Raw genomic sequence first — 16972 nt, 5'->3', positions numbered from 1 at the left:
CTCGCCCACCACGGACAGCTTTCTCAAGCCCGTGAAGTCGGAGCGGATGGTGTAACAGAATTCCAGTGGGGTTCTCATGGCTCTCAGGGTACCGAATTTTTCCACCAACAGCCGGGCATCGTCCGTAAAAGGAGGCCACCCAATCACCAGTGTGTTGATGACGGGCACTCTTGACAGCGCTATCTGCAGCGGGTCCGGTAGAGTGAAGAATGTCTCCCAGAAGGCCTTCGCACAGCGGAAACCATCGCCTCGTTGTAACACGACGCCATCTGCGGCTGGCGCCCTCTCCTCGGGTTCCGATGCATTTATCTCTTTGGCGCCATCTTGGGCTGGCGTGCTCTTCACGGGTTCCGATGTATTCATCTTTTTGGCGCCATCTTCGGCCGGCGTGCTCTGCACGGGTTCTGATCTATTGGTCGCATTGGCATCGAGGACCTCCAGCGTGGCGGGGGCAGAAGATGCCATGCCTTTAGTAGTAAGGATACCGGTGAGTACCGTTTGGGTATTCAGTGGCGAATTCAGACCTGCACTGACGATAGGTAATACGTCTGGATCACTCACTGTTCACTGTAGATCCAGTCCATACGCAATAGGAAGCAAGTTCGAATATTCGTCAACACGCGGTATTATCCGCCAATCATTCAATCATTGAACGACCTCGATAATGGACGGTGATTCTGTCTGTCCAGGGGCGACTCTGCTGACCAGTGGCTGTTCGGGTAGCCCAAGACGTTCTCGTCGATGTCGCGTGCTGGCTGAAGGTCAGCAATCACTTTAAAAACAGAATAATAGCGATTTGGCCATGTGAATAACATTGTTATGGACTTATATCGGCTTTGTGCGCGTTGATATCGTTCGCACGTACATGTAAGGGAGATAAATTGGAAGCTGTTCTCTCCCCATTGCTATTGACGCCTGTTCGGCCGCTGTGCCTGGGATTGAAAATAACAGTAACACGAGACGTGGTCTTGACGACAGCTCTCCAATTGAAGAGTTCTCCTTGACACCGTCTCCATACTTGACGCTAAGAAGTCTTGTGTGAAGTTTGTCGCTACTACCCGTACTACGCAATGTGATGTTTTGTCGGAGCTGGGCACGGGTGGTATCAGTATTTCACTATTTCTCTACACGCTTACGCAGCACGAGGAAAACATGCATGCAGTGAATGGGATTTTCGGTCTTTGACCACTTGCTGGTGAGCTGATCTACTCAACTCCCACCGCTTTAGGAGCTGTATCTGCGTCTTGATCCTTGAAGGGTGGTGGCGTTCCTACGGATGCGGAAAGCCCGGCTTCAACCCGAGTCTCACGCGAACGGTGAAAATTTAACTTTTTACGCAGTGTGCCTCGCGACCCGGAACAATTGGTATAGGGATGCAGCAAATTGGTTCCTTCGTGCGTCACGTGGGGCTGTGGTAAAATGAACACAACTGTGAACGGTAAGGTCGGCACATCCGAGGTAACATCGACTATACAATTGTGTTGAGAAACACAACCAGCTTCGCTTCGAGGATCGGATCAATCCTCGCGCTCCCTTAAGAGGAGCTACATCTGACACCTGCTCGTAAGATGATTACATCATAAGCAAGCGGAAAGTCGGTTCTGTACTTCTTTTGTACCCAGCTCGGTAATACCTATATCTAGTCCGGCGTACGTGGTGTGCATGTCCAGGCAATGTCTTTTGATCCTACGCAAACACGGTGAAAGAGTTCAGATTTCCAAGAACTAGCCTAATTCAGCAAAATTGTTTCTAACTCTATCTGACACGGTCGACTACACACCGCTGATCACCGCAAGAACAATAGAAAGATTCATTTTCTTCTTATGTTATTTATGTATATGTATGTATAACGCATAGCCATTCTGGTCGCACTGTCACCAAATGAATAAAGCCGCAGCGAAAGAAAAAAGGTAATGAACAACGGCACGCGTAAACTAGCTGCCTAAGCCTATCACTATCAGCGGCAGCAGCGAGAGAGAGAGAGAGAGAGAGAGAGAGAGAGAGAGAGAGAGAGAGAGAGAGAGAGAGAGAGAGAGAGAGAGAGAGAGAGAGAGAGGGAGAAAGAGAGAGAGAGAGAGAGAGAGAGAGAGAGAGAGAGAGAGAGAGAAGGAAAGTGTGTATGTGTGTGTGTGTGTGTGTTTGTGTGTGTTTGTGCGCGCGACAGAGACAGAGAGTGCGAGAGAGAGAGAGAGAGAGAGAGGGAGAGAGAGAGAGAGAGAGAGAGAGAGAGAGAGAGAGAGAGAGAGATAGAGAGAGAGAGAGAGAGAGAGAGAGAGAGAGAGAGAGAGAGAGAGAGAGAGAGAGAGAGAGAGGGAGAGAGAGAGAAAGAGAGACAGAGAGAGAAATATAATAATAAATTTAAATGATTGACAAGTTCAGAGCTTCAAATTATCCTAGAGCAATTGGTTACCTTGTGTGATTGATGCTGGAGCCAAGCATGGTAGTCCTCCTCTATATCGCTTATGAACATTCTCTCCAAACGCAATTCAACACAGGCAACAAAATTATCAAATATTTGATAGGGCAATCCCCACAGGCCTAAGGCCTTCTTACAGGGCACCATAAACTTCCATGACATGCCATGCTACGCCACGGGACATCTGCTCAACGGTTAGCGAGTTGCGTGTCGTTGAATGGCCATGCATTTCTCCACTTTTATCACAGTTAAATATCTGACACGGTCCCCTACCTTCTCGGAAAATTCGAAAAAGAAGATCGGCTGTTCCGAAACGTCTTCAACTGCTTGTTCGCCCGCTTGGTTGAGCACTTGTTGGTTGGCTTGCTGGTCCTCCTGTCTATCGCGGTGTGAGTCCGCTTGTTTTACTTTTGCTGGGCCGCTTCTCCGTCGGCTTACTGGTCCACTTGATTCAGGAGTGAATAAAGGAACGGCAATATTCGGCAGCCTACTGTGATCGGTGGGCACGGTATGCGGATGATACACATTGAAGGGAACAATGGTCTCCATATCGCCTAGCTGTTCAAGTAGTCCGACCAGGGCTGCACCTCCCGGAATTAAGCCATCCCTCCAGCTGGAAGCGGATGATGATGGCGTGTCCATTCCAGTAAGTAGGACGTGCTCGGCGAACAATGGCCGACCCCAGAAAGTTAGCATGTCGCCTGAACCAACTCCCGATATAAGGTACCGCATCGTGCGACTTGTTGCGACTTGACAAAGGTCTTTCTTATCCTTAGCTAAACAGACAAGAACTTGGGAAAACACTTCCATCTCGCCACTTGTCAATTTGCCTGAGAATCGACGAGCCATTACAATTCTGTACGAGACGCTACTAGCAAGAAAAAGCAGTATATCCACTGTACCCGCACTTCAGATCGGGTACATAGTAACTAGAAAAAGGTCTACTTGCGCACAAGTACAGGAACAACAATGGCCCTTGCACAAGCTAAGTTTTGGACAAGTGAATTAATAAACTTGAAACGATTCACAACGACAGCGCTCGTCAGTAACCTGCTCCAGCGAAGACAAACCTTTGACTGGGATAGTCTAGCTAAAACACTGGCTAAAAAGCTTACGCGTAGACTCCCAACTCATGCGCAGACCTCTTCTACTTTTATTCATTATATTTTTTACTAAGTACACAACCTACTCGTCAGAAGGGGAGAAGACAACAGAGTATACAATGACCAAAAAGCAGGGAGAGTAGGTAGGTAGGTACATTTTTATTTGAATTCGCAGAACCAAACGGGCGGTGTCGCCCAATTACATGGAAGCGAATGGAAACAGTAAAATATTGTAGGAAATAGCCTAACATGATAGCAGGGTGTAGTACAAAGCAAAGAACGCTCAGTCAATGAATAACGTTAACGTTAGAATACAACAACGGGGAGGCGGTAAACAGCACATGACTGGTACTGTGGAGTACCGCAAACGTTCAAAAAATCCTGTAGTGTTCGAGTATGGGCTGCAAAGCAAGCCTGTGCTGGTGAGGCAAGCCCACAACACCGGCCTATTGTCTCGGCGTTAACGTGAGCTTGCGCACCATAGCCTAAAAGAATGGGGTGATTTAGTGCGATAAAGACTATTACTAGAGTAGCAGTTATCGTTGCCGGTAATTATTATTTAAGTTTGCTCCGCACTTACGTGTGTACATGCAGGTGGAGGAGTCCTCCTTCATACTTCAAAAGCCCACTAAACCTCTTGCCGTCTTGGACCACCGTCCTACCCACTAGACTCAAGGCTAGGTTCAGCATAGGCGACGCCGCTGGTAAGGATGCAAATCGTGGTGCGCGCGTTCGCGTGATCCAGCGTGCTACACAGCCTGACTGGCAATAATAATTATTAAAACCTTTGTTCACAAGACTAGTACAAGTAACACAGCGCTGTCAGCAGTAGATCGTACATGTACGTGGCTTTTCAGCCATCCTCTGCTCTGGCCCAAGTCTGGGTCATTGAGCGACAGTAGTACTGAAATAGAATACAGGTTCTGACGTTTTTTTAGGAAATTAGAGGCCACATGCCACCTACTGCTCTTTTCTCTCCGAAACTCAACACTTGCAAGCCAGATATGAAAGAAAGAAAAAATCATCAGTCACACCGCCGGGACTCGAACCAGGGACCTTGCTATTCGCGAGCAATGCTCTAACCAACTGAGCTACAGTATGACTCTTATCCACAGCGATGGTAAATCTATCCTTCTTCGATCAATTCATATCTGGCCTGCATCATGCTGGCAACTCACACCAATCAAGAGGGCCCTCGGCCATTCGCTTGATATCATGGGGAGCGCATCAAACTATGTCCACTGCGAGCAAATACAAATTGCAATTTCAAATTTGGACTTCACGGAGAATTTCAAAGTTTTTAGGAAATTAGAGGCCACATGCCACCTACTGCTCTTTTCTCTCCGAAACTCAACACTTGCAAGCCAGATATGAAAGAAAGAAAAAATCATCAGTCACACCGCCGGGACTCGAACCAGGGACCTTGCTATTCGCGAGCAATGTTCTAACCAACTGAGCTACAGTATGACTCTTATCCACAGCGATGGTAAATCTATCCTTCTTCGATCAAGGTTCTGACGTGTATCCATTTTCTAAGTACACGTGTATAATCATATTCATGTCTCCTAGGAAACGGTTCTAAAGTATACGTTAGCAGATTTTGGACTTGTTGATCTCAAACACAATGCTTGACGAGTAGCCGACTTCTAGCAAATCACGTTCGCCATCGATGCATCTGCGATTGAAAACAATACTTGTGCTAGTACTGTAGTCATTTTCTTGCCAGATTACATCACTTTAGTTGTAACACTTACATTTAGTCTTTAGTACCCCGCACTGCCCTCACCTCAAGGATTTTTCCAGGCTGCAACCACGCCAGGTTCAAAACTGCGTAAACGCAACTCTTTCGCCTGTGTCGTCAAGGAAACGCGTTCGAAGCGCAAAACCCGAGGCGTTTCTTTTCAGCAAACCGGGTACCCTGTTGAGAAAGCAACTAATAATTATTACTATTCACCTTTGCCTTGCGTTTCGCTCGGTTATTCATACGGGTACCAGTAGATGTATCTTGTTGAGGCTTGCACTGTGTCAGTAGCAGGCGGTTTCCTTGGGCTTGCAGTGATGACAACGATAAAGGTGACACGGGTGTGTGTGCTGGCTCTAGCAGGCGGGAGTAGATGTTGGCGCCGCCTGGAGCTGTTTGATACTGTGTAGCCTAGGTCCTCCATCTGGCTAGGGATAAGGTGGTGGAGATCAAGAAGGCACTGAATGTGTCTTCGCCATGTGAGGCTGTGCCACTGGAGGTGCGCGAAAAGTGAGGCTTTCGGCTCCGTTCGAAGAGGGTACATGCCATACTGCCGGAGGATCACACGTGCCCATCTTGCCTGTAGCTGAAGCCGCTCAAGGGTAGTAGCCTGAGCACTGCAGAGTTGAAATATTATTGCTAGACGGATGAGGCCTATTAAACCACAGATCGAACATATCCAGTGTACAAGCGGCTGGCTATTTTTGTAGGTGTCACGGACGAGGAGAAAGATAGAATGACAGAGATGCATACATGGGGAGGGAAAAGAGAAGATATAAAGACACCGAAAACAACTGTAAAACAGACAGAGAAACACACACACACCACACACACGCGCACACACACACGCATACCGTGCACTAAAGATACACCAACGCATACGCACGCACACACACATACACACACACACCACACACACCACACACACACGCACACACACACACACACACACGCACACACACACACACACACACGCACACACACACACACACACACACAGGTAGATAGACACACAGAATCAGCGACGTGCATCAAACTAACTTACTTCTGATGTGTATCTATATTCATTACGTCATAGTTGTACTGCATGCACGCACACACACGGATTAGTTGAGTGTGCTTCTTTTTCCTGTTGTTCTTTCTCATGACATGTTTTGTTTCCGTTCCCAAGTCTTCACGAATAAATAGTAACGTATCATGGCGCAGTGAACTTGTTCTTTCCTGTGTCCGTGCCTTGTGTCCGCACCTTGTAGTGTTTGCACGGGCCCAGTTGTTTTTTCCGTATGAAGTAGTAGTTTCCGCGATCGAAACTCTGTCTCAGTTGAATTATTTTAGTAGTGTATTTGTTCGTACTCGTGGACGAGTGACTAATCGTAATGGAACAATCACAGGACGATACCGGATTTGACCTGTCCTCCGCGACCGAGCGACAGCAGGAATCTCAAATGGGTGTCCTGATGAAATTTATGGAGCAGCAGATGCGTGCAGCTGAGGCTCGTGATAAGGCGATGCAAGATCTGTTCAAGAATGTTCAGAGCAGGTCGCTATCACCATCGCAGCCTCAGTTCACTCCGCAGCCCTCAGCACCAGCGCAGTCCACCTCGCAGACCTCAGCACCACGGCCAGTGAACAGTGTTTCCTGCCCACACTTATTGTCGTCTGCGACGCTGGCTGATTTTCACTCCTTCGTTGAAAGCTGGAGAGATTTTAGTGTTTGCCAGCATTTGGCCAGCCAGGCTCGTGAGGCCAGAGTGGCAACACTCCGTCAGTGTTTCGATGAGGAGCTGCGACGTTTTATCCGAGAGGATATTATTTGCATACCAGCTTCAGCTGACGTCGACCTGATGCTGGAGCGCATTCAGGCGTATATCAGACGGCAACGTAATCCACTGTTGGACCGCATTGAGTTTTACCAGCGTGTCCAGCAAGCTGGAGAATCATTTGATGCGTTTTACACAGCCCTGTGTGAACTACAAAGTGCATGCGACTTCTTGTCACACAGCCTATGTGGAACGTGTGATGCTCGCTGCTGTGCGCAGTGCAAAGGCCTCGGCCGTACCCTCAAGGAGGAATCTCTGCGCGACCGCGTCGTCATTGGTGTGCGGAACGATGAGACGCGACACAAGTTGCTCGCAACTCATGGTCTCACGCTCGACCAGGCTGTCACCCTCTGTCGGACGGAGGAAGCAGCATACCACACCAAGGCACACATGCCCAGTCCTGGCCTCCAGGCAAGTGCTGCCAAGCAGTCGGCGTACAAGCAGCAGAAACGTCACAAGCCAGCTGACTCTAAGCCAAGTGAGACATCAAGTGTGGCCAAGTCCACTTGTCCAAATTGTGGTCGTTCTGACCACACGAAATCTGTATGTCCTGCCAAGGGCAAGAAGTGCAACTCCTGTCACGGCATTGGGCATTTTCAGCGAATGTGCAAGGGCCAGAAACAGCCGAAGACTAGCTCTGCTGCCAAGCTTGGACAGCTGAAGCTACAGCGTGCGTCTCGCGTGGACCGTCGCACAGTACCTGTTTCGACCATGCTGCAAACAGAGGATCAGCCATCCCAACTGTCCTGGACACCAGACACAGGCAGTGACGTTGATGCCATTGGCGAGGAGCACCTCACGCAGATCGGTGGGTTCGTCGAGAACTTAGATGACGACCACGACTGTGTGCAGGCTGTGACCGGTGAGCCGCTACGCAACCTGGGCAAAATACGTGCGACTCTACGAGTCGGTGAGACGCAGCATGAAACCGTCATCCATGTGTACAAGGGTCTACACGATGCCCTGCTCTCTCATACCTCATTGCGTGCGCTGAAGTTTCTCCCACCTGATTGGCCAGTCCAATTCACCGCTGAACACGAGGGTGCATCTTCACCCAAGATCTGTGCAGCTGTTTCGTCATGCGCTCATCCTAGTGATGCTGAGTTAGCACGGACACGTGAGCAGCTCCTGCAAGAGTTCGCTGACGTTTTCTCGGATTCAGGTCTGAAGCCAATGGAAGGTCCGCCAATGGAAATTGAGCTACAGCATGATTCTAAGCCTTCATGTGTGCACACTGCTCGACCAATACCGTATGCGTTCCGTGACCAGATCAAGACTCAGCTCGACGGCATGGTCAGCGACGGGATCATTGAACCAGTGACGGAGCCCAGTGAATGGTGCCATCCGATTGTCATAGTAGACAAGAAGGGCAGCACTGAGAAGCGCCTCACAGTTGACTTCAAGCGGCTGAACGACCAAGTCCGTCGTCCCGCGCATCCCGTACATACGGCACGTGACGTTGTCTCTGGAGTTGGCTCTGCTAAGTTCTTTACGAAGCTCGATGCAAGGCACGGCTACTGGCAGATTCCTCTCAGTGACACTGCTCAGGAATTCACCACGTTTATCACCCCGTACGGCAGATATCGTTATCTACGGAACCCGCAGGGTCTAATATCTGCTGGGGATGAGTTCAACCGGCGCACTGATGCTGCGTTTTCTGCCATCCCGCGTCTCGGCAAGGTAGTCGATGATTGCCTAGCGTACGACGACGACTTTCTGTCGCATGTCAGCCACGTGCGCGAGATTCTGCTCTGCGCCAGGGAGCATGGTATCACGTTCAGCCCCGCCAAGTTTGTGTTCGGTACGCAACGTATCCATTTCTGCGGCTACAACGTCACGCCTGATGGCTGGGTCGTCGACGATGATAAGACGTCCGGTATTCGCCAGTTTCCAGTACCCGCCAACAGAACCGATCTCCGTTCGTTCCTCGGTCTAGTGAACCAATGTGGTGAGTTCACTCCACATCTAGCCGAGTTGACCAATCCTCTGCGTGGCCTGCTCAAGACCTCCCGTGAGTTCATGTGGGACGCTAGCCACACTGCAGCGTTTGAACGGACACAGGAAGCTCTCTTGTCTCCTCCGGTTCTCGCTTTCTATCAAGTTGGTCAAGACCTCCGGCTTGAAACCGATGCATCCGCTCTAAGAGGTCTCGGATTCGTGCTTTGGCAAAAGCAGAATGATCAGTGGCGTATTATTCAGTGTGGATCCCGCTACCTGTCTGATGCTGAAACACGTTATGCTGTCATCGAGTTGGAAATGCTCGCTGTAGTATGGGCCGTGCGCAAATGCCGCATCTACCTGTCTGGTGCGCCATTTGAAGTCGTCACCGACCACAAGCCCCTGATTCCGATCATCAACTCATATTCGTTGGATCAGATCGAGAACCCGCGTCTTCTACGATTACGCCTCAAGCTCCAAGCCTATCAGCTGCAGGCATCTTGGCGAAAAGGTTCTGAAAATGCCTTCGCCGATGCGCTGTCCCGGAATCCTGTTGGCATTCCTTCCACCACTGATGAGCTTGGTGAAGCCCCGTCGCTTCATTGCCGCAGCATTCAGATCTGCATGGTGCACTCGGACACTGAGCCGAATGCGAATCTCAAGGTTGCAGAGCTGCGGGAAGCTGCAGCTGCAGATGCCACGTACCAGTCATTGATTGAGTGTATCTTGACTGGATTCCCTGATTGCCAGCAGAAGTTGCCTGCTCCGTTACGTGCGTACTGGAATGGACGTGAGCATCTCTCCGTCGACCATGGCATTGTGTTGAAGGGCAACCGCATTGTTGTTCCTGAATCATTGCGTGCTCAGGTATTGCACAACCTCCACGCTTCACACCAAGGCCTAGTGCGTACTAAGTCTCGTGCGCGTCAGCTTGTATACTGGTCCGGTATCACCAAGGACATTGATACACTCGTTCGTTCTTGTCCTGCTTGCCGCGAACACCAGTCGTCCCAGCCAGCTGAGCCCCTGCTGAACGACCGCATCCCGACACTACCGTTTGAATGTGCATCTGCCGATTTGTTCACTTGTCAAGGTCACGACTTCCTTGTGTATGCAGATCGTTTGACCGGTTGGCCCTGTGTCGCGCGTACTGGCCGCACCACCTCATCGCATGACGTGATACTAGCATTCCGTCGCTGGTTCTCTGATGTTGGTGTTCCTGCTGTGCTGTGTACAGATGGTGGTCCCCAGTTCTCCTCGCATAAGTTTGCTGAGTTTTGTAAGCGCTGGCAGGTAAACCATGTCATGTCCTCTCCCCACTACCCGCAGAGTAATGGGCACGCCGAAGCTGCTGTCAAAGCCATGAAGCGTCTTATCACCAAGACAACCGTGAATGGCAATCTTGACACAGATGACTTCCGCCGAGGGCTACTGGAATGGCGAAACACACCTGGCTCCTCTGGTCAGAGCCCCGCTGAGCTCCTATATGGCCGCTCTCTCCAGTCATTCGTCATTGCACATTGGAAGGAGTTTGATTCATCCTGGCTCTCCAAAGCGACGACACGTGATGAGACTGCCATGCCATCCGACGATGCCGTCACAGACAAGTCGTCAACTCGTCGCTCGTTGCCGCAGCTCCGCCTCGGCACCCACGTGGATGTTCAGCATCCGCGCACCAAGCAGTGGTCTATTCGTGGGGTCATTGTTGCTGTCGGTAATCATCGGGACTACCTAGTGAAGTTGCCGAGTGGTCGCATTTATTGGCGGAACCGCAGATTCCTGCGTCCGTATCGCCCACTTGTGCCTGCACCGCTTGTTGTCCAACCGGCTGCTGCTGACGCCTCTTCCCCGCCGCCGCCGTCCCGCCGCAGCGCACGTCAGCGCAAGCCACCCCAGCGTTTAAACATTGGTTCGCATCATGGACAGTCCTATGATTGACACTCTTGATCACTAATGTCAATTTCTGCTGTCTCTGCTTTGTTGTTTTCATTCTTCATTTTGTTTTATTTATGATAGATGTTGCTGTCACAGGTTTCGCAACATCTCGAAGGGGCGTGATGTGTATCTATATTCATTACGTCATAGTTGTACTGCATGCACGCACACACACGGATTAGTTGAGTGTGCTTCTTTTTCCTGTTGTTCTTTCTCATGACATGTTTTGTTTCCGTTCCCAAGTCTTCACGAATAAATAGTAACGTATCAACTTCGACAAACTAGCAGTGAGTCAGCAGGAACGGTTTGAATACGAGTCGACTTCTGCAGTAGTTCAGACAAAATGTGATTTCCATGTTACTCTTGCCCAAGTACATTGCAAAACATTAGTATCGTTATGTACAGGTTACCAGCATGTTACAAGACGGCGCACAGTGCTTACTTATACCATGCGACTACTTGTGTATCACAGAACGAGAAAAAAAAGATTCGAAAGGAATGAAAACCCCGGGAAGCTAGAGGGTAAATTAATGGTTTATGTGACGAAATAATTATTACTACTGTTAGTGAGTCGGACTAGCCTCAGCGTACTGTTCATTTTTATTGGCAAGTAGCACAATCAATTCATTCCCAACTCATCACAACCACGCGCTCTTCAGCCGAACCATACAGACACCAGCAAGGACACTTCCGTTGAGAGATAATATTGCTCCACGCCTCTAGACAGCTGAGTAGTACAATCATAACAATTTAACCATCACAGGTCAGGATATCCTCTGAGAATGAATAGTGATAGGATTCTGCCACACAGTGCAAATCGATCGCCATTACAAGTAACAATGACGACGTGTTATCCCCAATTCATTTCGCCAGGGACTTGACAAATTCGTTCATCTTGGGCACCCTGTAAGAAGACCTTAGGGTCTGTTGGGAATGCCCAAGTAAAATAATAAAATACAATACAAAAAATACATGCATATTCATGTTTATAGAAAAGAAAAGACCAAAGAACTACAAGTTACGCTATAAGGTCCACAAGTCCACCAGCAGCTACTGAACCATTAGCTCATGCGATAACATTGCACGACACTGACTGATGGTACTGACGTTCTCCACCTAACTGGCCTTTTCTGTTCGATACATTTTTCCTTGCCTCTCCATCCGAGTCCATAATATTGTTTGTTTTCCAAAGGCATAACCACACCAAGTCTTCGCTGAGGTATAGATTGTACTGTTACTACCCAAAGACGGAACGGGTCGACATGGCAGCGCGTTCCGAAAGTGTCCTGCAACTACATGTGCGTATCCGGAGCTCCTGAGCTTTGAGTCTCAGCACTTTAACAGTGCCCAGCATCACGGTGAGAAACGTACAGATATCATTTGTCAGCAGATTCGGATACATACACCTGAACCAACACACATAAATGCACATACTCACGCACACATGCACATATTCCCGCACGCACACACACATGCATGTACACACGTACACACACATACATACACGTACACACACACACACATACATACATACATGACCTCGCAAGTGTAAAGATTGTGTGGTCATAAGCGGTGATATGGTCGGTCGTCAACTGCCAGATTCTTCAGAAAGACTCCGGCTATTAACCAATGGCCACCGCCAGGTTCGTATCCATCAGCTGTTCTGAAATCCAGTACGCATTCATACTTCGCATGAGAGCCCTTCCCCGTCAGGAAGATCATCGAGCTGCAGATCGTTACCGTCTCCGGCTTGTTGGGTCGGCTCTGCCTGGGCGCCGCAAAACATATTGGATTGGCCAGCAGTCGTTTCAACTTGAGTTCCGATCGTACTGTTTGAAAGAATGCATTGGGATCTGTCGTAAACCTGTCCAACCCATTGCATTTGCAGTGGAATGGTGCTCCTAGTCGGAAGATTGGCGGCACTAAGATATGGCCCTTCGACAACAGCACGGACTGCGTCAACAACTCGTGGGACGCTGACACGCCCAGCAGTTTTGACCAGAATTCCTTACCCACGTCAGAAGGCAGGGGTGATCGTCTAGCAGGCGTTGCGGGAAAGCCTGGAACTGTGGATCTCTTGCGAAATGACAGTTGGTCTGCATTGCTACTGGATGCATTCATCGTGTGTGAGATTGCCCCAATCTGATGGCTGCCATGAGGCTGTTCAAACACATTGCTCACCGCAGCTGTATTCGGACTAATGGCACTTGCAATGCCTGTCCTCCCAGGAAATTTGGATGACTTGGCGGCGTCTCCTGTAGCTGCCTGCGCAGTTTTCTTCACCAGTTGTTGGCGCGCGTCTTGATAATACGGCCCATGTGGCCGCTCGCGTAGTGTTAAAGGTGGTTTGTATATGACAGGATGGGAGGTATCGCCGGCAGGGTCATGTTCGGCAGATTGGCGATATTGGATTGATGGAAGTGTTCTCTGTCGTACTTTGTCCACTTTGTCTCGGTCATTCAGCCGATGAGACACTTTGGCGCACCCCTGTCTCCGATCCGACATAACTTTATTGTGTGCTCCATCGTTGGAAAGCTGAGATTTGCGTGAGGAAGTGCCAGGAATAGATGTTGCGTTGGCGTATGCTGAATCAGACACAGGGTACTGAGGACTTGAACGATACGCAATGTCAACGTTTCCTTCTCGTCTAAGACTCAAGTTGGAAGTTTCTCGTCCTTGTGTCTGGCTTTTGGAACAACTCGCCTGGCTAACAGAATTGTCCATCGGTTTACTAGCAATGTTTTCCTTCGCTATATCTTGGGAGTGGCCTTGTGTGTGCAGCAGCTCTTCAACTGTTGCACTTTTCGCTAAGAGAGCTTGATTAGTTTCACGTTCCAAACTTTCGGCTACAGAAACTGCCTCAGCGACTGCCTTTCTCGCTCGCCCTCCTGGTGCAGACAATTGTATAAATGATGCATCCTCATCTGGTTGTTTAGCTGTTGACTGGAAAGTCGGGCCGACTCCCAGCTTCGAGTTGGCGGTTGTCGGGGCAGCCTTGCATCCTGGATTTTGACAAGCGACTGCACCATCACAAGCCACTGGAACACTCTCTGTAGTGGTGTCAAGCTCGCTGCAGCCGGATTCACATTCAGAGTCTGGCAGTTCGGGTGCATCCTCGTTGTCGCTCCAATCCGATGCAAGGCCGGAATCCTGAAAAGTTTGTTCAACGGCGATAGCATCCGTTCTATCTGATGCCGACGTACCCTGGCTGGTGCATGGTGACGGCGGTGGCGGTTCCACCACCTTCGTCTCCGGCGAACTACCTAGTGATTCGTCTTGTTCCATACTCGCACTAGCGCTGCCGCAGCTGGATTCGGACTCATCAGATTCGTCCGCTGAGTCTGCAGTTTCGTCGCTCGGAGTGCCTCTATTTTGCAATTTCCTTGCAATCACATGGTCAAGGAACGACATAGAGTCACTATCTTCAGAACTTTTGCCCGCATACCTAAGCAAGGTAATGGGAGGCGAAGAATCTACTCCTGGTGCCGCTCCCGCCTGAGTGAGTTTGTCTTCAGACAGCCACCTTTCGAGCTCCTGATCATCATTCTCTTTGTTCCCGTCATGAGCTGTAGAGGGGTTGTCGTTGGTTCCACTCTGTTGATTGACATGTGCAGCCATACTCAAAGTGCCAGGGGGAAACTCTTTGACTTTCACGCCCTCAGGATCGTTAGACTGGTCATGAGGATGAAATTCGGGGGTCACAGGCCTGAGGCAGGGATGTAGCGGTGTGTTAAGCTGCGCTTCTCCTGACTCACGCCTGCTCTCATAACGGTAACTGAAGGCCGGTTGACTGAGTCTTGCTCTAGAACCGGCTACACGAGGATGTCCTGCAGGCCATCTTGAACGGGGCTCTGGGCTCTGGCCTAGGAAATATCCCTGTTTTTCCGGTGGAACGACGCTCTCGGTCGGCTGGTCATCATACTGCATCATAGCGCTCTGGAGCTCTTGAAGTATCTGCGCTGACTTCGGCGCACTGAACGATCTAGTGACCTCAGGTTCTGTCTGTTCCTTCAGCGTAGACTTCTCTCGACTATACTTAGATTTGATGTAAGTCAAGGGCGAACTTCTCATGGACTTTATGCTGGCCCACAGTGATCCATCCGTAGTGGGGCTGTCTGCCGCAGCGTGTTCGCCGTCAAATCCACGCAGGGACCTCTCGTCGACCATGACGAAGTCGTCGTCCTTTCTCCCTGTCTTATCTCTGTCTTGATGATCCCCCTTGCTACCAGAATTCCTCCAGGACATACTCGCTAGGTTTTGTACAGAACTCTGGCTAGCAATTAATTTGGTTTGTTACTTGAAAGTGTCGTCGAGAGCACAAACACGGCTCGCAAAGCCTTTAGCCTTCAGGAAGACACAGGACTACCTTTACCAACAGCTCTTCAGTACATCCATCTTACTCTAAAATTCTAATGCTTGACTGCATGCAACTAAGAACGATTGTCTACACGGCTTCGATGTCGCTACTGCTTTAGTCTTCTGCAGATTCATACGTGTAGATTGTAGACCAGGTCACGTTCGTCTTTGACTGATATATTAATCAGGGCTCACAGTTGCGTAGAAAAGCGTCGATTAGATGGGGGCGGTGCACGTGCTCCAAAATGCCAGCTTGGCCAATCAGCAGTCAGCATTTCGTCGCATTTTTGCTCGAAGTAGGGGGTGTTTGAAGGAGTTAGCAGCACTTCAGCCTGGTTCTACGAAGCTGAGACTTGGCCCAGGCATAGAAGACAGGTGTTCCAAAAGATTTACCGAAACAAATTTTCATTACTCACACGGGTATGCCAGAGCACATGCGTAAACTTCGTGAGATATAGTACAGCATTCGAAAGGAATATCCAGAAACGTCTCGGTAAATTTCTTTGCCAGGGTCTCCTGAAAATTTTGAGCCATAGATTGTCCAAATCGACCAAGGGGGAGATGCTCTGTACTAATTTTAGTAACCCGAGTCCCAGCGGCGCGCAACCGCTTGCGCGAAAATGTGTGAAGATCAAACAACAAGAAAAACGCATGCATGCAGCAGAACAGCAACGCGTGCCGTCGAAGAGAAAATCATTGTGCACAGATTGTTCAGTGTTCTCTCCTCAGTTCGCCCGCGGCGTTGGTTGCTGTGCTTTCATTCTCGCTGGAGTTCTTGTGGCAGCGCAGTTCGCCATCATGGAGGAACTAGCACCCTGGGAAACCTGGTCTTCAGTGGCCCTCGACAAACGCCCGGTGGATTTGCTGGTCCCGTTCACCTCCATCCGATCACCAGCTCCGTGTGGTATCATCATGTTCTCGGCGTTACCTGCCTGGCGAGCTCTGACTCGTTTGTTTGTCTTCTTACCTGTGGAATCATCACGATCGCTCAATGTAGGATCAGCTCTTGGTCGAACATGGCATGTTGTTTTTACTGGGACTAGCACAGGTTGCGTTTCGCCTTCTCCTCCAAAATATCGCGAACATCGGCTCTAAAACTACGAGAACAGTACACATGGTACAAGTACAACTCGGGTTCTTTCTCTTTTCTGTTCTGTTTTGGATGCGTGGGATGTACACGATCGGTACTCTCCCGGGGTCACGCGACTCACGTGCACCAAACCCGCCCTCGCACGACACTTTTGTCGATCCTGCATGCCTACTGTGAGCCCTGAAATTATTTACACGCGACCGCAGTGCTCGCCTACACACTACACATGCTGAAGGGTCTTCTTGGTAGTGGGTAGCTAGATAGGCACTTATTATTTTTTTGAATTCGCCGAACCAAACGGTTGGTGTCACCGTGGAAGCTTACAATGGAACCACCTTAGCCTTGTTCGATTTAGAAAAGCGATCCTGTCAGCTTTTCTATTAGTATTACAGTATTGTGTTCACATGGCAAGACCTAACGACACCGCTATTTGACACGTAGGCTACGTAAGGTATAGATACAACCATAGAGCCTAGAGGTCTGGCAGGACTTTACAGCTGAATCAAGGCCGAGTGCGTACGGCCAAGGCGCTGTCCTGCGCCCGCCGCCGTACGCATGAGGCCTTGGTTCAGG

The 16972-nt window shown here is 49.7% G+C and overlaps 2 protein-coding genes across 2 annotated transcripts; one reads left to right on the top strand and one right to left on the bottom strand.

Moving 5' to 3' along the window:
• Positions 1-6636: 6636 nt before the first annotated feature.
• LOC135824292 (uncharacterized protein K02A2.6-like) lies at positions 6637-10956 on the top strand. The gene has a single exon (XM_065337025.1). The coding sequence runs from the start codon at positions 6637-6639 to the stop codon at positions 10954-10956; it is 4320 nt and encodes a 1439-aa protein (XP_065193097.1).
• A 273-nt stretch (positions 10957-11229) lies between these two features.
• Positions 11230-15268, bottom strand: LOC135824450 (uncharacterized). Its single transcript, XM_065337185.1, has 2 exons — positions 12966-15268; positions 11230-12359 (listed from the first exon to the last, which is right to left on the bottom strand). The coding sequence occupies exons 1-2, from the start codon at positions 15196-15198 to the stop codon at positions 12337-12339; spliced, it is 2256 nt and encodes a 751-aa protein (XP_065193257.1). The 5' UTR covers positions 15199-15268; the 3' UTR covers positions 11230-12336.
• Between the last annotated feature and the right edge of the window lie 1704 nt (positions 15269-16972).

This window comes from Sycon ciliatum, chromosome 9, assembly GCF_964019385.1.
Source record: "Sycon ciliatum chromosome 9, ocSycCili1.1, whole genome shotgun sequence".
Classification (NCBI taxonomy): Eukaryota; Metazoa; Porifera; class Calcarea; order Leucosolenida; family Sycettidae; genus Sycon; species Sycon ciliatum.
This window is presented reverse-complemented; position numbering and strand designations above follow the sequence as displayed.